The sequence below is a fragment of the Macrobrachium nipponense genome, chromosome 48 (assembly GCF_015104395.2).
Source record: "Macrobrachium nipponense isolate FS-2020 chromosome 48, ASM1510439v2, whole genome shotgun sequence".
In the NCBI taxonomy this organism is placed as follows: domain Eukaryota; kingdom Metazoa; phylum Arthropoda; class Malacostraca; order Decapoda; family Palaemonidae; genus Macrobrachium; species Macrobrachium nipponense.
The window spans coordinates 12,188,781-12,216,560 of record NC_087223.1 but is presented as its reverse complement, the minus strand read 5'-3'; the positions used below and the strand labels follow the sequence as shown (position 1 = coordinate 12,216,560).

The following is a 27,780-nucleotide window of genomic DNA, read 5'->3' as shown; positions in this document are numbered from 1 at the left end:
GCGCGTGCGTTTGTGTGTTAACAAACGTATATGGAGTTTCTTAAGACATGAATTTAGCATTACCCATAATCCCGCCTCAAAATAATTATCATTATTAACATAAAATGAAATAAGAAAATGGCCCCTTTCTCTTCAGATATAAATCTAACCATTGCCAATAATGGCGCCTCAAAATAATTATTATCAACGACACAAAATAGAATTTATAAAAAACACACACACACAAATCTCCTCCAGTCCCGAAAACAAGCCATTAATCCTTTGGGTCACCAGACCCCCCCCCCACCACCCCCCCCCCCCCCAAAAAAAAAAAAAATACGTAGCCGAATTAATCTCCTGGGCTCACAATCAGATATCTGGACCATCCACTGAAGTAATCCTGTTTGCTCTGTAGTTATAACAATGGGATGACAGCAATGCAGGGACAGAGGGGATTACGGGGATTAGGGATGGGGGGGGGTGGGATTACATGTACTGGGGAGTGTTTGGGTATGTACGCAGTAATCGCTACGTACTTTCAATTTGTTTTTGTTTTTTGTTCTTATTTTTTTCTTTCGAGACTCAGGAATGAGTTGTGAGAATTTTGTTTTAAGAGTTTTTCTTTTAATTTTTAGATGATAGAGAGAGAGAGAGCGAGAGAGAGAGAGAGAGAGAGAGAGAGAGAGAGAGAGAGAGAGAGAGAGAATTATTTTGTATACAAGGTGAAAAAGACCGAAATGTTTATTTACTGTTTATAAGAAGAGTGAGAGGTAATTATTAGCCGTTAATAATGAGAGAGAGAGAGAGAGAGAGAGAGAGAGAGAGAGAGAGAGAGAGAGAGAGAAGAATTACAAGCAGAATAAGAAAGAGAATAAATTTTTTGTATATTTTTTTTACAAGGAGAGAGAGAGAGAGAGAATTAGAAGCATAAGGAGAGAATAAATTATTTTTTATATTTTGTTTACAAGGGAGAGAGAGAGAGAGAGAGAGAGAGAGAGAGAATAAATTATTTTGTATATCATTTTGTTCACAAGCGGAGAAAGAGCGATAAGGGGCGCGAGACAATTGTTTACTGTTTACAAAAAGAAAGTGATAATCACTAACTGCTGATAAGTGTGTGTGTGCGTGAGAGAGAGAGAGAGAGAGAGAGATAGAGAGAGAGAGATTCAACCTCTACCAACAGATTTAGAACATCAGACATACAGAGTAGAGCTTCTGGTCGCTCGGGCGTCTCCCTATGTATCGTCCGAGCGAGAGCGTCTAAGTCAAGCAGGTGATAGTTGGGCTGTGATTGACAGCTGCACAGGAGTAGTGGGTGAGTGGTGGAGAGGGATGGGCACTCTGGGGGCATCCGAGCTTGGGCACTAGAGAGAAAATCAGCGTTTGGGTGGGGTACTCCGTTCAGCTGAGCTGTTCCCCTTCCCTCCTCTCGCGTGAATCTAACGTTCTTTTCAGTACCAAATGCCCAATGCTGGTTAATTACAGTGATGCCCAAATCCTGTGTAATTACAGGAGTGCCCACAGCCAAGGCAGTTTATTTTTATTAATTTTCTTTCTAAGTATTGAATGCCCAATGCCTGTGTAATTACAGGAATGCCCAAAGCCATGTTAGTTATTTTTTTTCTAAGTACCAAATGCCCAATGATTGTGTAATTACAGGAATGCCCAAAGCCAGGTCAGTTGATTTTATGATTTTTTTTCTATATTTGTCTAGATAATTTATCTTTTATTATTGGTTCTTAAACATACTAACGATCTTTCTGTGCCTAACCAGCGAATGACCCAAATTTTATTCTCTCTCTCTCTCTCTCTCTCATTCATAGATAATTGCAAAGTAGCTTTAGCTGCTTGGATGCGTTCTCTCTCTCTCTCTCTCTCTCTCTCTCTCATGCACGGACACATTATCACAAGATATCTTTATCTGCTTGTATGCGTTACTCATCTCTCTCTCTCTCTCTCTCTCTCTCTCTCTCTCTCTCTCTCTTTCTCTCTCTGTTTTGGACTCTTCTCAGCTTCTAGACTTGGTATCTAATCTCTCTCTCTCTCTCTCTCTTCTCTCTCTCTCTCTCTCTCTCTCTAAAGCGATGAGAAACCTCTCCATTGTCTCAGAGACGCAATCATGCCTTAGAGACAATCCTCTTCGTAATCCTTTATATCCCCACGATAGCGTCCTTCTGTCCTTAAGGATACCGCCAGCAATCCTGACGCCTAATCCTTTAGGACCTAGTGTTTGCCCCTGGGGTTTGAGTTGGGTGAGGGGTGGAGGGGGCCCATGGACGCTTTTTAATTCTTTGGGTATTTAGTTCATTCAGAATTGTGTTACTGTTGCTTTGTATACACACACACACACACACACACTGTCAACATATATATGCGTTTGCTTATCATTATAATCTCCAAGTTAGTTCCATGTTCATATCTAGTATTATTGTGCTTGTAGTTTTTTCACTGTACTGTATACCCCCAAATTTCACCATGCACCATAAGTCATCATACGTATACCATACCAGCACCATCAATGATAGAAATGAAATTCCTTTGCTCCAGTAAGTATAATTAGTAATGCATATAATCTGATCATATGATAAAGAATATTATAAAAATTAATCGTAATTATATGACAACATTAGTATGTAAAATAATTCAGCTATTTACAAAATCTACACCTTACATAATGAATTTCAATTAGTCTAGGAATATATAATAAGTAAGCCCCTATGTCATTATATCGAAGCTTCACCATACACTTCATCATATACATACATCATATTAACCATTGTCATATCTGCCAGTAACGTACATAACTCATCATACTCACGCCTTCTGTACCAAAACTTCACCATATATCTCATTATACCATTCACACCATCACTCATTATACAGATACACATTCCTCACTATGTTTCAACCATACTTCATCATACTCATACAGTACTTCCATCCCGAAACCTCTTCATATATGCGTCATCGTGTTCGTATACCCACCATCCTCTTTATAACCATGCCTCCATATCCCATACCCCATACCCCATACCCATACCCCATACCCCATACCCCATACCCATACCCCATACCCATACCCATACCCCATACCCCATACCCCATACCCATACCACATACCCAGTCACCGGATGCGCCTGTCAGCTCCCATCACTTCCACATGACTGACCCATCAGCGCGCCCTGAGGGTATACACCTTCCACTGGGGTCTTCTGAACAAGACTCCAGAGGTCGTCTTTACAAGTCAGACCAAAATGTCTATAACGAAGTTCCGTTGCCAGACTTCTTCCTGACTTATAAATGACTACAGTTAATCTTCAACTCCAAGGCGTTCTTTAATCCGGTCCTAAAGTCCCAGTTATCCCTCTGGTGGGATGTTCAGTCCAAAGAGACCACTCCGAGCAAGACCGACTTAATTCACAATCACTGAGGAGACAATAACAATAATCATACCCTTATCATACCCTTATCATACCCTGTTATCAAAACAGTTTAATGGATGATATCAAATCTTCATTTACTGCAGATTTTTTTAGTTTTCTGTATAACCATCGAGAGGGTTTTGTCTATCCGTCCACACTTATTCTGTCCGCCCTCAGATCTTAAAGACTGCTGAGGCTAGAGAGCTGCAAATTGGTATGTTGATCATCCACCTTCCGATCATCAAACATACCAAATTTCAGCCCTCTAGCCTCAGTGGTTTCTTTTTTATTTAAGGTTAATTTTAGCATTAATCGTGCCTCTGGCAACGCAAATAACACTGGCCACCATGGCCGACTTCGAGAGTTTCATGGGCCGCGGTTCATACAGTATCATACCGAGACCATAGAAATATAGGTATATTTTCCGTGATATTGATTATACGCTGCACAGGAAACTCGATTGTTTTTACCCTTCCTGACCTGGTACAAAGAAGATATGGCAGCGTTGTTGCCACATCTACATCACATCCCAGGTTAGTTCAAGGGTTTATGAATCAAATCTGGGAAAAGCGGCAACCCCGAAAACGTACTATATACATGTTCGTCGTAGTCATTTTGGTTTAACTTATATAGGAAGCCATGCCCCAGTACCCACGGTCTATACCTACGTAGACCGTGCCCATACCCAGGCTCACGGGACGAATAAATCTCGGTTTCAGGTGCCTTGTTTTATTTGTATTAATGTTTAGCATAATAATTCTAAGTGTTTAATTAATGTTTTCGTTCTTCAGTTCAGATATTTTCTTTCGTTTTGTGTTGATTATATTTGGTTAACGAAAATTGTTAATATTTATGGAAATAAAGTTTGTTATTCGACGAATAAATAAAAGAAAACACTCTAACCATTAACAATAATAATACTAATACTAATAATAATAATAATTCTATTTTATCATTATTATATTATTATTGGATATTATTAACCCACTTATCATAATTATAATCAACGTCATTGACATTACAACTACATTTATTACTACAACCTCTACAAAAACAACTACATATAACAACGCACCTGTTGTTACTATTCCTCTAATGTAAAGATCGCATAAAAAGGATGGCCCAGCCTTCAAAATTAGGGGTATTTTTCGTGTTGGCCCCTCGTGAAGCCTTACAAAGTCTGGTCACACCACATCCGGTCACCTCCTTGATCTTCCAGAAAAAAATAACGAAGTTTTATAAATTAAAATTTTTCTATAGAGAATGCTGAGTTTAACACTCACACACACACACGCACACTCACACTTTGTCTTCTAAGAAATACTCACACACTCACATTGTCTTCTAAGAAATAATCACACATACACTCACACATTGTCTTCTAAGAAATACTCACATACTCAGATTGTCTTCTAAGAAATACACTTACACTCACACATTGTCTTCTAAGAAATACACACTTACTCACACATTGTCTTCTAAGAAATACTCACACACACTCACACATTGTCTTCTAAGAAATACACTTACACTTACACATTGTCTTCTAAGAAATACATACACACACACACACATTGTCTTCTAAGAAATAAAGGATTACTTTGCAAAGTGCGAAATATATATCCTAGGTATTTTGTATCTTTTAGGAAATATCTGATTGTATTATCTTCCATCTGGGAAATATATATTTGATCTATTTTTATGAAGGATCCGTGAGATTTATTGATTTTTTTATTTTTTTGGCGATTGATCGTTTAATATTCAGCTTCGATCGTTTATTGTTGACTTATTAATGTATACATAAGGAAAACAACAGCCTCCTGCTATTTGTGAACGAAAACGTACAGCGCAAATGCCTAAGAACATTTGTATAAATGTTCGAATTGCATTTGATTTTATTGTCTCATGTTTCTTGTATCTAGAATTATGTGCTATTTTTTTTAAAATTTGCATCTTTAAAGCCTTTAAAAAACTCTTATAGCTTAGAAATGTATTATTTTAAGCAATTTTTTTTTTAAACTTCGGTAGAAGTTTTTTGTAGAATTTCTGAGCCCGTTTTAATTAACCTCTTCTTCTTCTTCTGTTCTCCTTCTTCAGCAGTCGCTGCGAGGTTCCGTCAGTATCGTCTCCGGCCAGCCACAGCGATAGTGGTTGTGCTTCGCCCTCCGAGAGTTCTGGCGGAGGCGCAGGTGGTGCCGAAGTTCTTGCGCCCCTCGTCAACCTCGGTCGAGCAGGAGGAGGAGGAGGAGGAGGAGGAGGGGGAGGTGGGGAGTCTATGGCCAGTTCGTCTTCCACCTCTCCAGCAGCAGCGACTTCGTCAGTGTCTTCCACCTACCACCAGAACAGCAGTGCCGGTGGGGCTCCTCAGCAGCAGCAGCAGCAGCCACAGCAGCAACAGCAACAGCAACAGCAGCAACAGCAGCAGCAACAGCAGCAGCAGCAACAGGCTCCTCTGACAGCTGATCCATCTTGGCACACTCCAACTTCTTCAGTTCATCACAATAATAATATTTTGCTCGGTTTGTTCCAAGAAGTTTTGAGTTTTGTTTAGTGGCAATAACAGCAGAGTCTTTGGTTGTGCCCTTAGCAATTGTTTGATTTTGCAATTTTGTTATTATCAATAATAACAAAGTCTTTGGTTATGCTCCTAGCAATTGTTTGCTTTGGCAATTTTGTTAGTAGCAATAATAACAGTCTTTGGTTTTGCACCTAGCAATTGTTTGCTTTTCCAATTTTATTAGTAGCAATAACAACAAAGTCTTTGGTTGCGCCCCTGGCAATGATAGCTTCTGCAATTTTATTAGTAGCAATAACAGCAGTCTTCGGTTGTGCCCGTAGCAATGATTGCCTCTGCAATTATATTAGTAGCAATAACAACAAATTCTTTGGTTGTACCCCTAGCAATTATAGCTTCTGCCCTGGTTGGTGAGAATATTTACCCCTAGTAAATAGCAACAACAGTATATTTGTTAGTTTCTGAAACGCTGTTAGTTCATTTTTTACTTGAAAAAACAATTTAGATTTAAATTAGCTTTATGTCCAACTAGATAGTGTTTCACTGATAACAATACCAAAGTACTGGATGCTATTTTCCTTTCACAAACCACATGTTAATATGATGGTACGCTGGTATGGTTGCTAGTGTCGTGACATGCTGCTCAGTTGTCACGGGTTCGCTCCTCTCCTAGGGAGATGAAAAATCACTGGCTTTGTATCATGATCAGTTACTGCTGTAGTATTGGGTCTGCGGTGGGAGGTTAAAACCAACATTCTTTGGAATCTTGAATGTCAAGTCAACAGCCCCTGGGTGCTTTTTCCATGTGAATAGATTTCATCTGAAATGATACTGATAATAATCATAGTCATTACATGTGAATTTCATGCAACACGAGGTTCAATAGGTTCCAATTATTTACCCATACTCTCAAGGGTATTTATTCGAAATTTCTTCAGTATAACTTAACTCCAACTTGGAATTTTTCCCTCAGAAGTGAAGGGGGAACCAGTTAACCCGTCGGCTGACGTTTTCACTGAAGCTTTGCCCCCTTACACTCCAGCAGGAACAGACAAACACGATCTCTCCACGTCACACCTTCAGCAACTCTACTCAAGGTAAGATTTGGATTTGCAAAGCCCTTGAGTTAATTGGCAGACAATCAAGTTTTTGTTTCAGTGCTTGTTCAAGGTAGTTTATTTGGTCAATTTACCAATCAGATTGAGTCTTTATTCATCTGAAGCAACTAAAAAAATTAGGTTTTGTTAAGGTACATGTCCCCATCAAAATGAATGCCATGTGAATAGTTCTTATCATACTATATTGCAATGCATTTTACTGTTAATAATGTTTATTAGACTTGATATGTTTTTCTTTCCAGCACAATGCAGGCTTACGGAGGTAATTCGTATATGCAACCTGCAGGGTTCTACAATGCCATGCCCAATTCCCAATACTCCTATGGCACAGACTATTTACTAAGTAAGTCCTCATTACATTATAGATACTTCCTAATGTAAATTTCCGAGACATCCCCTCCCTACTTGAAGGAGAAAAGTAATTTCTGTATTTAAACCTGAAGAGGACACCTGGTGTGTCGAAATTTTTGCGAAAATTTGTTCTGTGCGTCCACTAATGACTTCTTCATTGACTGCTGACACGAAATTCGTTCCCCTTCAGGTACGAGCAGAGGCCTCAACCAAAGCACGAAAGGCTCCACCTCCACACTGGGATCCAGCACCCTTGGATCCTCTTGCCTCGGCTCCACTGGATCCCTGGGCTCCGCGAGTACCCTAGGATCCGCCGCAGCCTCTTATCTTGCCCCCTACAGCTCCTTCGGCAGTAGTAGCGGGTCCCAAGCGTGTCAGAATCCTTATTATGGGACTTCGTATAATGCCTCTTTCGCCTCGGGCAACACCCAAAATTATACTTCCACGCAACAGGTAAGTTGGAGTTACTCGCTCTCTAAAATAAGTTAATTATGGATAAGATGTAAATTGCCAGAATTGTTTGCAGTAAAAACTATTTCTAGTATTAATTTCATTGTTGCTGATGTTGTGGTAGAACAACACAATTAAGAATCTTTAATATCTTAATAGACAGCTGTCTAGTTATGGACATGGTGGACTACTTAACCTTATGTATGAACTTGGGAGTTAAAGGGTCTTCAGTGCTATTTACATTGCTATTGTCTTGTTACTCAAGCTCCCTCTCTGATCGCTACATATCAAAGGCATCCATTCATATTATATCTAAAGCAAAAATTTATTATGTTCCCTTTACATTTCTGTGCAGTACAGAGCTTATTCCAATAGAGCGATTGCTTTGGAAATGTGGTGCAGGCATGAAACTGAAAAAAGGATGAAAGTCTAATCTGAGAAAAGAGATTTTCCAATCACAGATAGCGAATCATTCAGACTGTCATTGTAAATATGAGGTTTTACTTATTACTCAGTTATTATTAGCTGTTGCCATTGTTACCGTAACTGTTTTCTATACAAGTTTCAGATTTACTTTCGAATAATACCACATCGTCACACCAAGATTAGTTCTCCAAACTGTAACTTGCATCTTGTACACTGTCCTCTTTGCATCCTCCCTTGACCACATTAATGAGGAATTCTCTCTGCAGGGGCTGGACTCCGCCTACTACTCCGCGGCAGCCTATGCCGGCCAGGCAGCTGCAGCCGGCAGTTATTACTACAGCCAGGGCTACGCTGGTTACATGGGTTCCTCCACGGGGTCCTCGACGGCTTCCAACGGAGTCTCCTCGGGTCTGGCCTCCGCAGCTCCAACGACGCCAACTCCTACCACGTACCAACTTGCTTTGCCTATTGACAGTAGGTATCTGACGACTACCGCAGGTGCCAGCAATGGCAAAATGAAGGAAGCAAATGTAGTAGATCCGTGCTTAGGTAAATATGCTACGCTGACAGGTCGTATGTTGGGGAGGGGGGCTTGCTTGTGTTTACTTTTTTTTTTTGCGGGACAATGGCAACGTTCACTGCTAAATATGTGGGAAAGGGTTGCTTGGTTGCCTGTTTTTGTGTGGGGGACATTGCATACATTCACTGGTTAATTATGTTCCATATGTTGAGAGTGGTGGTTTGTTTGTTTCCTGTGGGGTGTAAAGTGATGGCTTCATTTACTGGTTAAATATGCTCTACTGGAAGATTATGCATAGCAAAATCTGGGCCCTTTTAATAGATTCATCAACGGGTGAGGGTTGTTTCTTTGTTTGTTTTGTGGTACATTGCTTACGTTCATTGCTTCATGAACAACCAAATTGCAGAGAAAGGATGGTATGATTTTGTTGGTATTTGAGGTTTTACAACTGATAGGTCATAAGTAGAAAAGGGGTGATCTATTTTTTCCTGTAGATGCTGGTAACATAAGCTGAATAAATTGCTCTATGGACATATCACATGCTGATAATGTGTAAATATATATATATATATATATATATAATAATATATATATATATATAGATATATATATATATAATATATATATATAATATATATATTCACAACTTTGGCTAGGTGAAAATTCTCTGCTGACAGATACAGGCAGAAAAGATGGCTGACTAGATTTTTTGCATTTGGGTTGGCAAAAATTAAGTGTAGGTACTTCTGGCCCACTGGTAGATCAAAGACAGAAGAGGGTGGTCTGCTTGTGTTCACTTTTGGACATTGGATTGAATTACAAAGGGAGAAAAAGTGACATTAATTGTCCAACTCTCCCCCAATGACAGATCTTGCCAAAGGATGTATTTTTTCTTAGGGTATTTGGCATCCTTGCCTAGGTAAATATTCTTTTCATCATACAGTAGAATGTTGGGTTGTCTGTATCTTTTGTGGTAGGGTTGGTGATATTAACTTTATGAATGTATCTTCTGCTATCAGTCGTACACTGGGAAAAGTTACTTTTGGTTGTTCGTAGGTGTCCACTGAAGGAATGGGTGACTGCTAGCCATACAACTATAAATGAAAAAAAAAAAAAAAAAGGAAATTTGGGTGTAAATATAGGTTCATTTGACTTGAATTCTAAGCTTGTGTAATTTTAGGTTTGGTTTGCATAGCAAACGAACGTATAAAAATATTTTGACAATCCATACTTCAGAAGGGGTGTGTTCTGGAGGTTGGTAGCTAGTAGAGACAGCCTAAATATTACTTTGACATCAAGGTATATTGTCAGATCACCCCACATCGTTGTGTTGTAACCTTATACGTTGCTCGCAAATTCTTTAGACGATAATCATTCTGAAAACAGCCATCCTTTGATAGTTAAGAAAGGAAGTAATTACAACCATCATGAATCATTTACTTTACCTTTTGAATGCCCGGGTAATTAGATATGTGAAGGAGCTAAATCATAAAAGAATTTAGGTCTATATCTGCATCATATGGATAATTTTTAACTGTACTTGATAACTTTAGCTTATCAAATGGCCAGGCATGCAAACTGGAATTATATTGTCTTGGCTAGTGATAAGATATTGGGAAAATATCAACACGAGGCTTACTGAAATAGCCTATTCTGTTTTCTTTTAGTTTAATAGTCATTTTTATAGATGAATATAACTATTTATCGTGAATCGAACAGGAAGGCGATACTGAATAATTTTTTCATTGTCTTATTAAAAATTATGGTTGTTTAATATTTTAGTGAATAAAACCAGCAATCCATGAAACAAATCATTTTTGAATTTTGATTTCCATTAATTTAAAATATCAACATGTAGATGTTTAATTGCTTTCCACATACATTTCAAATTCCCAAATTCCAACACCCAAATAATTGTTCTGTTTATTTATTTATTTTTTTTTTAAGTTTTATCATTTTTTTTTAAATATAGAACGAGTTTGTCCTTATTCTCCTTATAAAAATGACACTTAAATTCATTGAATTCGAAGAACAATGCAAATACAAAGCAACAAATGCCTCCTAATTCTGAAAATGTCACATTTCAGATCAAACAAATTTCCAAGGAGTCGACAGTCCTAGTTCACCGTTAAAGGATACAGGTGAGTGTGACATCATTAAGTGCCATTTAATAAAAAAAAAAAAAAATTAAAATATCAAGAAACGAGGTAAATACCTCTAGAAATTATTAAATATTTGCAACGGCATATTGGAAATTAGTCAAGGATTTGATAAGAGTTGTGTTTTTAAAGGGAATTTTTGTCAGCCTGAATGAAAAATTTCTTTGTATGACTTGATTGAGATATTTCTATGTATTTGGCGATGAAGACATTCCAACCTGGAATACAACAATTAGAGGTCTTTCTCCATCTATCTATCAATCTATCTATCTCTGCACTTACCAAAATCTACAAATCTTGAAATGAACTATAACAATACTCAAGACTTTCCATACAAAGTGCCTCGTCATATCCAGCATTTACCTGCCAAATAAGTCCATCGGAGTAGCCCAAATTAGCAGGAGTCATTCAGAGCCTTTTAATAATTGCTTTTGAAAACGACAAAAAAAAAAGGAGAGAGGAAAAAAGGCACAATCAACATGACATTCATGACTAGCGGCGGGACTGTATATAGGGGCGGTTCTCTTCATGCTGAAGACGTGCAAATATTGTCCTTTCCTTTGGGTGCGTTCATTATCAATATTTTGATACGACGGTGTCACTGGGGTGAACTCTCTCTCTCTCTCTCTCTCTCTCTCTCTCTCTCTCTCTCTCTCCGCTCTTTACTTTTTACCATTTCTCTTTTAGTTATATCTAACATCTGTTTCTGTAAAAGATTATATTATTCCATATGTCCTTTTTACGCTCACGAATTCATCAAGGATTAGTTACGTATAAACCAGAGAGAGAGAGAGAGAGAGAGAGAGAGAGAGAGAGAGAGAGAGAGATATTAAGTTACCCCCTTGGTAATACGGTCTCTCGAAAGTAATGAAAAATAATTTCGAAATTAACCCCCACCCCCCACACCCCGTGCAAACCCCCTCACCCTTCCCACCCTCTCACCCCTCCCCTTCCAAAGGGTTTTCGTAAAGTTAAACTCGATTATAAAAGCTTTTTAAGGCTTCATAGACTTTATGTTTAGGGTCGAGAGCTGATTAGCTGGAAGACCCTGAGGTCGAAGAACATAAGTTTTGCATAAGAAGAAGAAGAAGAAGAAGAAGGTGAATCCTTCAGAATAGATGAAGGAATCAGAGAATGGGGTTGAAACCACTGAACGGGTTCCAATTCCGTTTAGGGGAAGCACCGGAGAGAGGGGTGGGTTGGGGTAAGGTGGTGAGGTTGGGGGTGTTTGGAAACCCTTAAATAGCCCTCGATTCTGTTGCACGTGCTGTTATTTTTCTTAAGGTTGTAATCGGTTTATTTACTTAGAAGAGATTCACGTCGACGCTGCCCCATTTCCCGAAGCCTTGTTCAGATTTAGTTCCAAATCTCTGCGCTGCTTATGAATAGTTAAGTGAAAACGTTTGAATATTTAAGTGATATTTGGATACTGAAGTGATACTCTGGAGTGGGTTATCGAGTTCGACAATACTATCTGTTCAAAGTGTCACCAGATCGATACCAAGGGGGAGAAACTCCTTGGGGTCCTTTTATAGCAAAATCACGTTTGGCTGTTAACCTGAAGATGGGAGTGAATGTATGATAATAATAATAATAATAATAATAATAATAATAATAATAATAATAATAATAAAATAATAATTAATAATTTGGAATATTTTTTGGTATAGCTTATTTCCCATATCTAATTATTATATATTTTGACATTTCAACATTAGCTGTAATACTTTACTTTTTCCAATCTCCGTTTATTAATTCATTTATTTTTATTTTACATTTTAAATCTTCTGTCGTATTTGATCATTTATGCATATTTCACAACATTTCCCAAATGTCATTATTATTATTGTAAGTCAGGGACTCGTCAAAGGTCACAGGAGACGAATTGCGCTTTGTTATTCCCCCTCCCCCCTCACTCTCCTCAACCCTCACTCCTCACTTTCCTCCCCCTCCTCACCTCCCTCTCACCCCTTTCCTCACCCTTCCGTGACCTTAATTTCCTCAGGTTAGTTATCCTTTTAGTTGCTCACGACCTTCTTCTTCTTCTTCTTCTTCTTCCCAGCTTTTTCCCATTTTTATATGGGGTCGCCGTTTCGGATGAAGCCGTTTCCATCTATTTCTATGTGCACTTCTGCCTCATCAATTCCTTCTCATGTAAATCTCCTCTCACACAGTCCTTCCATCTCTTTCTTGGTCTCCCTCTCTTTCTTCTTCCTTGCACCTCCACTCCCATAGTATGTCTCCCAGCGTGGTCCTCATCTCTCCTCAACAGGTGTCCATACCAATCTCAGCCTCCCCTCCTGCACTTTCTTTGATACTTCCACCACCTTAGTTGACCCCCTTATGTAGTCATTTCTGATCCTATCCCACTCTTTTGTTACCCCCAGACATCCTCTGGCCCTAATTCATTATATTTTTCTTGTTTACTAATTCCCAAAACTGCGCACCTCTTGTCTCTCTCTCTCTTCCATTCGGGTCACGGAGATTCCTGGAGGTTCCTCAAGGGGGCTCCTCTAACCCCCTTCGAAACAAGGTCAGGTCGTTACGACCCAATAGCGTCGTGAGGGTGTGACCTCTCCGAGGTCATATGGTTTTAGATAGTATACACTGATAGGGTCTCTGATGAACACTTGGGATATTGAGGGTTTGTGATGATGTGGTGGGGATGACCTCGTCAAGAAATCTCTCTTTTTATACCTTAACTTCCTTTCCTTATTCTTCTCACAGCGTCCAGAGCTCGAAACGGCCGATCCAGGCGGGGCAACCCATCCCCAGATCCAGAAAACAAAGTCGAGAGAGTTTACATTTGGGATCTGGACGAGACCATCATCATCTTCCATTCCCTCCTCACGGGAACTTACGCCAGGACATTCGGGAAGGTAAGTGTTCTCAGACGAGGAATTACGTTATGGTTTAAGTATATCTTGGTTTAACCAGACCTTTGAGCTGATTCACAGCTCTCCTAGATTTCTATTTACGTAGCTGGGAAGCAATTGGGTAGTACTTAGCAACGGCACCTACATCTTATTGTGTGATTCGAACCACATTATATCGAGAGAAGAATTTCTAATCACCAGGAATAAATTGCTCTGGTTAAGCATTGGTTTTTATTTTTATTTTGTTTTGCATGAAGTTTGATGTAAAATTGTTGATTTTTGTTGCAATAATCTCCAGAAAAGTATTATGTCACAATATATATATATTATATATAGATATATATATATAATATATATATATATAATATATAGCTATATTTATATATATATATATCCCAATAATATATATACTATATATACACACACACCCCCAATAACCTGTCAGTTTAAAGGAACGGGTTTAAAGAAACGAAATCCATCATCACATTTAAAAACTAAAAATAATAAAAGAAACATAAACACGCCACAGACAATTATAAATCGCCATCACATATCAATGGCAGACGCCAATAAGGCATCACTCACGATCAAACCACCGTGACACGACTCGAACATTAATGAGGTGGTAACCCCGCCACACCTTGCACAAGCTCCTCCCACCTCGTACGCTTTTTACCTCCCCTACATATATACCACTACGTCTCCCTGTTTCCCATTCGTCAAATGTTTCTCTATGACATTGAATGTATATGGCTCAACTTATCATCAGAACGAGTGTGTCTATTTAGTGTCATTGTCAGGCACCTCTCTCTCTCTCTCTCTCTCTCTCTCTCTCTCTCTCTCTCTCTCTCTCTGGCTAAGTAAGAAAGCACAAATTTTAAGATTTACTAAAAACACAAATTCTAAGATTTAATTACATAACATCAGGATACCACTGTCGTCAGATAAAGCTCTCTCTCTCTCTCTCTCTCTCTCTCTCTCTCTCTCTCTCTCTCTCTCTCTCTCTGTTTTTGTGATAAAGGAAAAGTATTGAGTTGAAATTTTTCAGCCACTAGATTGAATATTTGTTCAAAATGCCTTTTAATTTTGTTGTTGTTGTTGTCGAAAGGGACGAATGGAATCTCTCAGCATACTTCATTTGTTTTCTGTTTTTGTTTTCCTGTTGCCTTTGCACGTGTCGTCCAACCCAATCTTCAGTATGAGCAAAGTAATTGGCTATTTTGCCAAGCAATTTTCTCTGGGGCGTCTGTTTAATTCGCTCTTTCCCGTCCTGCGTGATTATGCAGATTCTTGCAGCGTCGACGTCGCTCGTTTAGAGAGAGAGAGAGAGAGAGAGAGAGAGAGAGAGAGAGAGAGAGAGAGAGAGAGCACAGGTGTGTCTGTGTGTTTTTTTTATATAAGGTCGACGTTAGCTTTAATTCCTCGTTGTATTCGGGAACTATTTGTTCCTCTCTTGTTTACCTCTGTTAAATGCCTCTTCTTCTTCTTGAAATAATATCACAGGATTTAAAACAAAGTCTTTTTGGAAAGTTGTGTAGGCTTCTACAAGTGTACTGGGTTCGTCGAATATTATCTTAGGCAAAGTTAAACAGGAGAGAAACTCACTTAAAATCAAATGGGCAAAATATCAGGATAGTGCTTCTTCTTGGAACCTTTTGATTGGAATTCAGGTAGTGTTTTTTTTATATGGAGGCAAGTGTAATGGGCGACCTTATTTAATTTGGTACCCTAGACTTTCAGAGAAATAGAGTTTCTTGTTTAAAGGCGAGTCATAGATATTTTTAGCCGTATGAGAAAAAGTCTAGACTTTCCATTATTTATAACCAGGATATATTTTTGGACTTTAGGAAATAGACGATTTCCTCAGTAGAATGTATTCTAATTAATTTGTCGTTCTTGGCTATCATTTTCCATAAGAATCCGTTTTATTTAAAAATGATAAATATAGAATATTTTTTAGTTCCCAGCATCCAAAAAGTACAGATTTTTATTTAAAAAGACAAAATTTTGAATATTTTTAGATCCCAACATCTAAAAAGTATGGATTTATATATTAAAAGACAAAATATACAATATTTTTAGATCCCATCATCCTAAATCTATAGAATTTTTTTCTAAAAGACAAAATATACAATATTTTAAGTCCCCAGCATCCAAAAACTATATTTTTATTTTACTTAAAATGACAAAATATAGAATATTTTTAGATCCCAACATCTAAAAACTATATATTTTTATTTGTAAAGACAAAATATGCAATATCTTAAGATCCCAGAATCCAAAAATTTTAAATTTTTATTTAAATATACAAAATAGAGAATATTTTTAGATCCCAGCATCTAAAAACTATAGATTTTTATTTAAAAAGAAAAAATATAGAATACTTTTAGTTTCCACCATCTAAAAACTATAGATTTTTATTTATAAAGACAAAATAAACAATATTTTTTAGATCCCAGCATCTAAAAACTAGATTTTTATTTAAAAAGAGACATAATATAGAATATTTTTAGTTCCCAGTATCTAAAAAGTACAGAATTTTACTTAACAAGACGAAATATAGACTAATTTTAGTTCCCAATATAAAAAGAATGTATAGATTTATCATTAAATATTTCAAGAAATGACATATCCATTAATTTATCACATCAGTTGAAAGACTACTTAAGACAGTACACACCCATCTTAGAGATAAGATTAAAAATTTCTTAGAAATAAGATTAAAAACTGCAGTTTTATTGACGGAATAATTAAATTCTTACTAATGAGAGAGAGAATTACCTTGTTTTTTTTTACGATTGTATTCAGTTAATGTCACCGATGCAGTTTTATTAACAAAAGAAAATACAACATGAATTATATCTATAAATGCGAATTCGCCCAACCTCCTTGAATTCGTCTTCCCCTGAAGACAAGACACCCACTTATTGTTTTTTTAACTTTTTGGCAATCGAAAAAGAGAATTAATACGGCGTAAATCTCCCTCTTAAAGAGACTTGAAAGGGTGCCTTTAAACACTCGCCCCCCCAGCGCCCCCTACCCCCGCCCCCGCACGAGGCATTTAGGCGTCTTTCCATATGTCTCGGGCAATCCGGTGAGCGGTTCCGAACAAGAGGACACAGTGCTTGATCGTCACGTCTTGTGCTCAAGAGGAGGAGGACACCTCCTCGCTCCTCTTCAGCTCTCTCACCTGGGTGGTCCTTTCTCTCTCTCTCTCTCTCTCTCTCTCCTTACTCCTTCCTTCCTCTCTCTCTCTCTCTCTCTCTCTCTCTCTCTCTCTCTCTTAGTTCTAAGACTGATTTTAAACTATACTTTTCATTCTGTCTCTCTCATTGAAGACTGGTTTTAAAACTCTCTCTCTCTCTCTCTCTCTCAGTTAAAGACTGGCTTTAAAAAACTTCTCTCTCTCTCTCTCTCTCTTCTCTCTCTCTCTCTCTCTCTCTCTCTCTCTCTCTCAGTTAAAGACCGGCTTCAAAACTCTCTCTCTCTCTCTCTCTCTCTCCTTCAGTTAAAGGCTGGCTTTAAGACTCTCTCTCTCTCTCTCTCTCTCTCTCTCTCTCTCTCTCTCAGTGGCCCCCGTCTTAGGCTGAATTGGTCCAGTGGGCAGGGACAATCGGGAATCTCAGGTGTGTTTTACCTGCCCCTCATTAGGCTTCCCGGCCAGGTAGGGATGTCCCAGGGGACCTCCCTGGGACCCCCCCCCCATGTGTGGTGCCTCACGCTCCCTTGGGTTAGGGAGCTCTGAGAGTGTCATCCCAGGCCCTAATTAAGTTCCCTGGGGGATCGATACAGGTGTTTACCTGGCCCCAGTGGGTATTTCCCCGTGTTGTGGGTATTCAGGTGTGGCTTTATAGGCCTCATTATCATTTATAAATTTTTATCTTTTGATCAAGATTATCAGTAGAGATCGGTGTCTCCTGACAATCTTGGTATATATTTTAAAAGAAAACACACACATCCACACATACACACACACACACACACACACACACACACACACATATATATATATATATATATATATATATATTATATATATATATATATTATATATATAGAAAGATCCACAGTAATATCCTTGTTTATCAAGACGTAATATGTTTGTAGGAATATATACAAATATATTTCGTCTTGAAAAAACAAGAATACCATAATACTCTGGATCCTCCTCCTGATTACTTAGAAGCACGATACAGTGTTTTTTATACCGTATATATATATATATATATATATATATATATATATATATATATATATATATATAATAATATATATATATATATATATATATATATATATATATATATATATACATATATATATATATATACATATATATATATATGTGTGTGTATGTACATATATATATATATATATATATATATATATATATATATATATATATATATATATATATATATATATAGAGATAGAGAGAGAGAGAGAGAGAGAGAGAGAGGAGAGAGAGAGAGAGAGAGATATGTAGGTCTTTTAAGACTACAGACCATTTCACACCAATGCCAGATACCAAGATCATTCGCAGCTCTGCCAATGCAAGCGCAAAATTCATAACTTACTCGTGTCCCATACGTGTATTCTTTAAGATCATGGCGGGGTGATGTAAGGCCATCCTTTCTGAAAAAAAAAAAAAAAAAAAAAAAAACATTTTCGTATGTAAAAATAAACCGCCTAGCCAGGGAAGAGGAAATGAGTATGGGGAGGTGAGGAGTAGATAGGGGAGTGGCGAAGGAAGGGGTTATTCCCTAGTTTACGACCCAAGGAATGTGTCCAGCTAATTAGGGATTTATTTTTATTGAGTAGGACAAACACTCTTATCTTGGAGGTGAGAAAACTGGCAACGCTGCCCCCCCCCATTCCCTTCATGAAGTGGATTTGGCAACGCTGCTCGGAACCTTCTGTCTGTCTGTCTGTCCGTCTCTGCGTCTCTTTGCCCTGCTTTTCTCCAGGGTAATTTGCATACGGGTGTTGTATTTTCGAGTCACCATTTAAAATAGAAACAACATCATTATCTTCCCAGTTAAGGAAATATCCTTTGCGGTTGTAATGACAGACTAGATACGATTAGGATAAGAAACGAATAAAAGACCTTGATACTTTTTTGAAAACGGGGTCGTCTTATCTTCAAACGGGCTTTCACTTCGAGATGATGCCTCGTAAGATTTAAAAATGGCAAATATTGTTCTTAATTCTGGGTTGATCGTCGGGGAAATCACATCCTAAGTCAAGGTTTCACTGTAGGAACCTTTCACATTATTTAAATTTTGCCAAAGAAAACGTCAGCATATTCAGGTTCAGGCATCAGGAAACGTTTATTTGGCTTGAGGTCAAGTGCAAGAAAACGTCTATTTGGGTTGAGGTCAAGTGCAAGAAAACGTTTATTTAGGATGAGGTTCAAGTGCAAGAAAACGTTTATTTAGGTTGAGGTCAAGTGCAAGAAAAACATCTATTTGTGTTTGGTCAAGTGCAAGAAAACTTCTATTTGGCTTGAGGACAAGTGCAAGAAAATGTTTATTTAGGTTGAGGTCACGCACGAGAAAGCAACTAGAAATTGTAACACCACGATGTTAAACAATCCAAAATATCCGTAGGTTTTGACATTAATTACTGTAAATATTAGTATACATACTAAGAGATCAATTACTGCAAATATTAGTATACATACTAAGAGATCAATTACTGCAAATATTAGTATACGTACTGAGAGATCAAACTATTCTCAGAAAGCATTGCCCTTCTGTAAAAACTGCATAAATTTTCAACATATTACAATATTAAATTCCATCGAATCATAGAACGACACTAAATTCCAGGAAAGACTGATTACCACAACGTTAAACCAATAAAACAAACAAATTGCTCTTAATTTAAAAGCCACGAAATATTGTTTGTCTTCGACACTAAAACCCAGAAAATCGGGACTCTTAAATAAACGTTGCATGCGAATCAAGGAAGTGTCTGATCGTCTTATCTTGTAATCTCCCATCGGAGGGTCTCGTGAAGGTGACTCCATTGATAAGGGAGTGTTCTAATTAGGGGATCGTGAATTCTAATCTCTGGCAGATTTTGATCCCAATTGCTTATTGCAAGGTTTAGAATTTGTTTAAAATGAGCACAAAGTTGTTGACGGATTTTGTAAACGAGATATAAGTTGTCAAAACTAACAAAATATCAGTGGATTATTTTGAATGGAATTTAACAATTATTGAAGAATTATCAAATTATATAATATTTTCATTAAGGAATTTAGATATCCGTTCAAAATTAGTTAAACCAATAGAAGAAATAATTCAAAATTAGCCCAATTAACGAATAATAGTATCAGCGAATTTCAACATTCTTTGAAAGTTAGCAAAATTAATGAACAATTGGATAATACGTTGTCCTGTTCTTTTTTTTTCAGGTAATAAGCTGGAAAATAGCAGTCGTATGAAGGTCTACTAAAGAAAGTTAAAAAACTAATTTACAGTTTTAAAAGTCATAAATTGAAAGTCAAGAATAAGGACATCCATATCTACACGCTCCATAACGTAATCGAACAATTCAAGCAGATTTTATCTTACAATGATTAAACACAAATAGGTAAAAAAAATTCTAGTCCGTCACTTTTACAGGAAAAATGGTCCAGTCAGATGTATGTCTTCTCTTTTGATGTTTTTTAAATATAGCCAAGTTTTCGTCTTGATCTGCGTTGACGTTTCGTAATAGCCCAGTATTAGTGAGATTTAGTCTTTATTCATTTTTATATACACAAGCACACTGGTATAGCGACGGACCTTACAGAGTTCTCAAATCACTACTTACTCTCAAGTAATGAGCAAAAATAGACAATTATCTCTTAAAAAAAAAAAACTTTTCTCTCTCGGTCATATTTTAGCAATCACCCCCCTCCCCGTCTCTCTCTCTCTCTCTCTCTCTCTCTCTCTCTCTCTCTGTAGGTTTTTACTTGGTCATCGTTTCGTCTTTTGATGTCAGGGGATAAAAGGGAAGACCTTTGATTTGTGGTTTTAATTTATGTACGAAATAAGATGAAGGAATGCAGCAGGAGCCTTCTTGATGAGAGAGACTGATGGGGAACATAGTGATCATTTAGAGAGAGAGAGAGAGAGAGAGAAGAGAGAACTGTATTTCAAAGGGCGTTGAAGTATAATGAGATTCGTGTAGCAGTGGAGAGAGGAACTCCAATATTCTGCGAGATAGTGGATGACGATAATGTCCCAAAATTTATTCATTTAGTTTATTCATACATTATTCTGTGTCAGATATTTGTTTACTTAGAGTTTTATGGGAGGCGTAAATTTCAGTAAGACACAGCGTCAAAATGTATGCATACACTTTGTAGGTTAGCTTTTTCTTTTAATATTTTGGCATTTTTTTTATTTGGGATTTATTGGCAACATCAAATTTTTACAAGGTATAAAATATATCCAATTATCTTGGTTTAGAACTGGGATTAAAGGGGCCATATGTTTAGAAACCTAGTAAGCACCTCTGCTCCCGTCCCTACCAACTGCCCATCTCTCTCTCTCTCTCTCTCTCTCTCACCTCCAACTTCTCGAGAACTGCCCACTTTCTTTCCCTCTACTGGGGCTCTCTCTCTCTCTCTCTCTCTCTCTCTCTCTCACCTCCAACTTCTCGAGACCTGTCCACTGTCTTCTCCTCTCTCTCTCTCTCTCTCTCTCTCTCTCTCTCTCTCTCTCTCACCACCTCCAAACTTCTCGAGACCTGTCAACTGTCTTCTCCTTCTCTCTCTCTCTCTCTCTCTTACCTCCAACTTCTCGAGACCTGTCCACTTTCTTTCCCTCCCCTGGGGCTCAATCCCAGCATCAGCAGCCAAAGGGGTTGAAAATGCCCCTGGGCGCTCTCGCGCGCCGCCCTCCTCCTCCTCCTCTTCTTCCTCCTCCTCCTCCTCCTCCTCCTCCTAGTGTCGTTTCCCGCGTTTTCTTGTGCCAATTACACGTGACAGCTTCCCGCGTTAATGAGCAAAAAACAGCCGTGGCGCGAACATTCCGACAGGCGGGAACTGCCAAGCCCGCCAAAAACACGATTATAAATGGATACTTACACTGCGTTCGTGCATTTGTTTGTGCGCGCGAGCGCAAGCGACCTTCTCCTCCCTCCGTGTGTGCGTATGTGTGTGTGAGCATTTGCACGCGATCTTATCCTATGCTTGCTTTCACCAAGGACCTTGGCTTTCACTCTCACTTCTTTTAAAGAGTTCCTTGGCTTCAACGAAAGTACCGTTTGTTTTGGCGTGGAATTCAACATAATTATGGTTTACTGTCTTTAACTTCAACCTAATTAACGTTTATTATCTTTGACTAGAAATGATCACCTGGTAATTTCTTTAAAGTCAAATTATTCATGGCGTGTTCTTAACTGGTATAAATATCAATTAAGAAGTTCTGTAGGTTTACCAGTTTACCGTCTACAGTAAATTACAGATTCGCTTCAAACGAACTCTTACCTGTATTTGGCTCTCTTTACATATATAATGCCTTCTGTGTATACTGTGTGCCTTCACCTGTAGATTACAAAAAGTATCTATATGATAGTCTGCTGGGCTTTATAATTTTAACCTGTATATTATCCTCCATATCTCTTATACAGTTAAATAAACTGTAAGGATAGCTTAAGTCATCCACAGACATTATACTTGTATCCAATTTGGAAAATAATTTGTAATAATGATATAATTGTGTATTACAGCTCACAGGTAAATTACAGGCCTCTGTAACCTTCTCCTTACCTGTAAACAGACTCTTTTATCTCCTGTATACAGTAACATACTAAAAAAATGAGAGAGTGGATCATATATTTTACCTCCTGCCACTTACAAAGTACAGTTATGGCCTTACATGCCCAGTGCTTACTCGTTCACCAACTATCACTTGTATATCCTGCATACTCTCATATTTTGAAGGCGATTTACAACCGGGTAGATTTCACCCTTTCGGCACCTACGTCGAAGTCAATCGAGGGTTAAACTGAAAGCCATAATTCTTTATAAAAAAAACGAAGGAGCAGAAGAAGAGAATAAGAATAAAAGTACTAAAGAGACACGTGGTACCATCTGAGTATCTTGGTAGAGTTGGAGGTGAGGACGAATATATAAAAAAAATAAAACTGAAGATTTTTTATTGTTTATGGGTGTATGTAAATGAAAGATTAATATTGATATTAATTAGCACATACTCTTTCTGAGAGAGATAGATTGATAGAGAGAGAGAGAGAGAGAGAGAGAGAGAGAGAGAGAGAGAGAGAGAGAGCACACCAACATTATGATTAAAAATACAATCCTGAAAAAACCTTAAGATCTCTTCATTTATTTCTGTCCCGCATTCCGAGTATTTCAGGCAACGAATAGAAACCTCTTTTGTTATCTGTTTGTTTGTTTGTTAGTTTGTTTGTTTGTTTATAGGAGGTATGCAACCCGACGCCAAGAATTTATTTGATCCCAAATAAAAACAAAAGACTTTGAGGATAGGGTTACACATTGGGATATTTAAGGGCACACCTTTTGAATTAGGATTTTTTTGGGGGGTTACATTATACACAGACATATACACATATCAACACTTATAGCCCCTGTGATGCGTTCTCTCTCTCTCTCTCTCTCTCTCTCTCTCTCTCTCTCTCTCTCTCTCTCTCTCTCTCTCTACCCTTTTGTGTTTCGCTCTAATGTTTGGTGAACAAGCATAGACCAAATGCTGCACCGTCTTCTTGTATCTCATCAAGATTATGCGTCGCCTGTTGCCTATCCACACCCTTGTCGACAAGCTCTGAGGTTAGCTTTTTTTTCTAGAGAGAGAGAGAGAGAGAGAGAGAGAGAGAGAGAGAGAGAGAGAGAGAGAGGTGAATAATGAAGACACCAAAGTGACCGTAAGAGTTGATATATTTTTCTTGATTTTCTTTTTAGGCTACAGGTAATTTTAAAATGAGAGAGAGAGAGAGAGAGAGAGAGAGAGAGAGAGAGAGAGAGAGAGTGAATAATGAAGACACCAAAAGTGACCGTAAGAGTGATATATTTTTCTTGATTTCTTTTTAGGCTACAGGTAATTTTAAAATGAGAGAGAGAGAGAGAGAAAGAGAAAAGAGAGAGAGAGAGAGAGAGAGAGAGAGATAATGTAACAAAGATGATAATGAAGGCATGACAAACGAACAGGAAAGAGAAATGAAGGAAAACAGAACCAGTGGAAGTAAAGGAAAGAAAGCAACGCCACAAAAATCCACGCGTAAGTCAAGGCACCTCGTGCCAACAGGTGATTAAGTGAATCTTTAATGGACCGGAGGTGAGATTGTCATAGATCAACCAATGCGAAAGGATGACAGATGAGAGAAAGAGAGGAGAGAGAGAGAGAGAGAGAGAGAGAGAGAGAGAGAGAGAGACGTTCATGAACTGTCAGAGCTTATGATGCTCTTGGCGGGATATGTAATCTTGGTTATAAATTGGTAAGGGCCGAAGTGTTGTACAGTTGGTTTTAGCAGGGTTATAATGTGAAGTATGAACTTATTTATTTATTTATTTTCTTTACCCAAGAGTCAGGTTGCTTTACGAGTGATATGTTGGCTATAAATCGCTGTTTTTGATGTATGGAGCGTTAGTTGTGGCGTGGTATAATATGGGCTATAAATTGATATTTTCAGGGCTGTCATAGCTATAAAACAACTACATTTTCATTTGTATAAATCGAATAATTATTATTTATAATGCTGGCTATAAATCTGTATTACCCAAGGTGTCTAAAGAGAATTTGAGCTGATATAAAACTAGCTGTAAGTCTTCCTAGCTGAGGGATATAAAGCTAGTTTGGAAGTGCTCTAATATTAGCCATAAATATTTGCTTTTGACTCTAATATCAAATATGATTTGTGTCTATAAAGTTACTTATAACACTGTAAAATTTTTCTATAGTTACAACAGGTGTTAGTTTCTTATCGACATCTGAGAGAAAAATAGTTAGTATATTCGTGAATCTTTTAAACTTCTTATTTGAATGTCTATGCTCTGTCTCAGAAAGAATTCATTAATGAGATAAATTCTATTTATCATTATTGATAATTTCACAGGAAGATTATTATTATTATTATTATTATTATTATTATTATTATTATTATTATTATTATTATTATTATTATTATTCAAAATCACGATTCCTATAATTCTGAATGAATTATAACTACAATGCAAACAAGGGTTGGAAGCTCAACTCGCCCACTCCGCCCCCCCCTCCCCCCAGCAACATATGGGCACCTACCCTAGTCCCCAGAACAGAAAAGAGCCACCCCCCCCCCCCCCAACCCCCCCCCCCCCCCAACCCTTCTCCTTGATTTGTCAATGACCTCATAATGGGCGTTGGTTGGGGTTTGATAATGTATTTGGGTAGGTGAATAAACAAAGAATATTCACTACTATAGAGTGCTCATTAGATAGTATTTTTTTTATCAGAGAAGCTCTCTCTCTCTCTCTCTCTCTCTCTCTCTCTCTCTCTCTCTTTCTTTGATGTGACTGAAAGGCTTTCGGACGCCGATAAATGATATCTTATGACAGGGGGCGGTACTCTACAGTTAGTTAGACCTGGGCATTGACGGGGGTATCTTCGGGCATGGGTTTCAGAACCTATTTATAGGATCACATGGTATGTATGTATGCATGTACGTATGGACGTAAATCTTACAAACAGATAAGAGATATAAGTATTAACCAGAGTAAACTAATTGCGTGCTTTAACATTTGCCTGCAAGCAATTGCCAAATATTTTTTTATTTTTTTTTTATTTATGGTTTGTCTATCTTGCTGAAGAATCCTAATCTGATTGAGAGAGAGAGAGAGAGAGAGAGTGAGATGGGGGGGGGTGGTGTTGGAATATTTGCAGCTTTTCCACTTATTATGAGAATACAATATTCATGTCTTTTTCATCAATATTTATCTTTCTGTCTTTATCAGATATAATCAAGTTATTCTAAACTATGAATTATAGTCATATGGCAGACAATGAATTTAGCATTGTTTTTAGTCTCTCTCTCTCTCTCTCTCTCTCTCTCTCTCTCTCTCTCTCTCAGAGAGAAAAAAAAAAACAATATTTCCCTCACATTCTCCTAAAGTTTCATCTACGCTTTCTTCACAGTGAACTTTAAAATTCTCTCTCTCTCTCTCTCTCTCTCTCTCTCTCTCTCTATCTTAGCCTTTCCCCCCCGACCATTATTGCCTCTTATATCGTCCTCCGCTATTTTTTATGACATTTTATTATCCACTTTCCCCTCTCCCTCTCTAACCCAGAGGGATCCTTCTCTCCATACTTCCCATCCTATTAGGACCCCGAAAATGCCATGGGATTCCCCTCAGGACCTTTCCACCCCTCTTTTTCAACTTCTCCTCACTCCTCACTCCGCGATTCCTCACTTGCTGTGTCTCCTTTATTCTCCTTCATTTCCTCACTTCTCGAATTCGTTTCTCGGGTATGAAAGGCGAGAGAATGGCGATGAGGATAATGTCAATAAAAGTTATTCTAGTTTGCTTTGTGTTTTTGAGAACTAAGACTGGCAAAGATTGGTGGTGATAACTGTAGATTCTTGGGTATTAGATGCCTAATCGATTATACGTTTCTGGGAACACAGAAGGAAGCTACAGTATCCGGAATCCATTGCTTAAAATATTTTGTTTTTACGTAAGGCGACATACTTAAATTGTCTGCATACATTCACATTACATATATATATATATATATATATATATATATATATATATATATATATATATATATATATATATATATATATTCTGACCACTGCACAACATATGTGAATGAGTGACAAACCAGGACGAAACCTCTTTATGGTTATCCTGGCCGGCCGGTCTTAAAAACGGCGACCCATTCGCCTCGCTAAAGAACGCAACTCGCTGCTCTTTTTACCGACCCGCGGTTGACGCTAGTGAACGCGGCCGGTAACTCATTCTCAAATTTTCTTAGTTTTACTCATCTTCTTCCTCTATTCATTTGTCTCGTAATTCATTCTTCGTTACCTTTTACGCCTTTCTTGGTTATTTTCCTGTGTATATTCACATACATAATCCTGATAAGATCAAAATAAGATCTTCGTTTCTAGTTGTCTCGACACCGAGCAACCACTTTAGAAAGGTGAACCTGTGTCCTATGCTCCTTGAGTAATGGTTGTTAAGATAAGACGATAAACGGTCAAGTATTTGCGGTTCTCTTGGAAGATATTAATGACGTTGCTTTATTTCTTGAAGTTTATTTTTTATTTTTTAGTTTTCTCCCTCTTAGTCTCATTTCGTGACAATATTGTATTATATTGTATTATATTAATAATTTTCTTTCCATTTATGGGGTCCTGTCTTGAATTTTCAAAGATTTTTGTTTTTGTTTTTCATATTTGTCTATTGAAGGTATCAATGATTATGATAATGCTATTCTATTTGTCATGATAATAATTGTTTTGGCAACTAGAATAATGGGTTAAAATCCTTGGCAATTTTTACAAAGAGACCCCTTTCATCGTTCAAGAAGCCAGGAATGACATGTAAAACCCAGCATTTCCTGATTCAGTTTCTAAGGCAATTCATGGTTCAGCTCCTCCAGCGAATGACGATACAAAAGAGGACTTCTTGCAATCATTTTACTCTTTGAACTTCTTGGACTCCTGGTTACAAATCCACTTGAGCACAGATGACACAAGTTTCCACTGACTCTGAAGAATGAGTGTTTTTGAGAACGGAGGATCTTGACCATTCGATTATTCCTTGAAGCTGCAGGACAGAAGAAGAAGAAGAAGAAGAAGAAGGAGAAGAAGCCAAGGTTTTTTTTTAATAGAGAGAGAAGAAGGACAGTGTGTCTACAAGACGAGGAGGAAGAAGCAGAAGAAGTGGTGTTCGAACAAGGCCAGTTTACCTCAGACAAAGGGGAGCGTTTTATGCTCATTTCTTG

General features: G+C 37.8%; 1 protein-coding gene across 5 annotated transcripts in view; it reads left to right on the top strand.

Moving 5' to 3' along the window:
• LOC135205047 (eyes absent homolog 2-like) overlaps nt 1-27,780 on the top strand; it is a 200,429-nt gene that overhangs the window by 156,965 nt on the left and 15,684 nt on the right. For 2 of the 5 annotated variants that reach the window (XM_064235315.1, XM_064235311.1), the window contains 7 exons: nt 5,499-5,920; nt 6,890-7,013; nt 7,277-7,377; nt 7,576-7,838; nt 8,528-8,810; nt 10,869-10,922; nt 13,668-13,819. In XM_064235315.1, the coding sequence (XP_064091385.1) occupies nt 5,677-5,920; nt 6,890-7,013; nt 7,277-7,377; nt 7,576-7,838; nt 8,528-8,810; nt 10,869-10,922; nt 13,668-13,819 (1,221 nt within the window). In that variant the 5' untranslated portion in view covers nt 5,499-5,676. The remainder of the gene's footprint in view (nt 1-5,498; nt 5,921-6,889; nt 7,014-7,276; nt 7,378-7,575; nt 7,839-8,527; nt 8,811-10,868; nt 10,923-13,667; nt 13,820-27,780) is intronic. The other 3 variants (XM_064235312.1, XM_064235313.1, XM_064235314.1) reach the window with 3 other exon arrangements.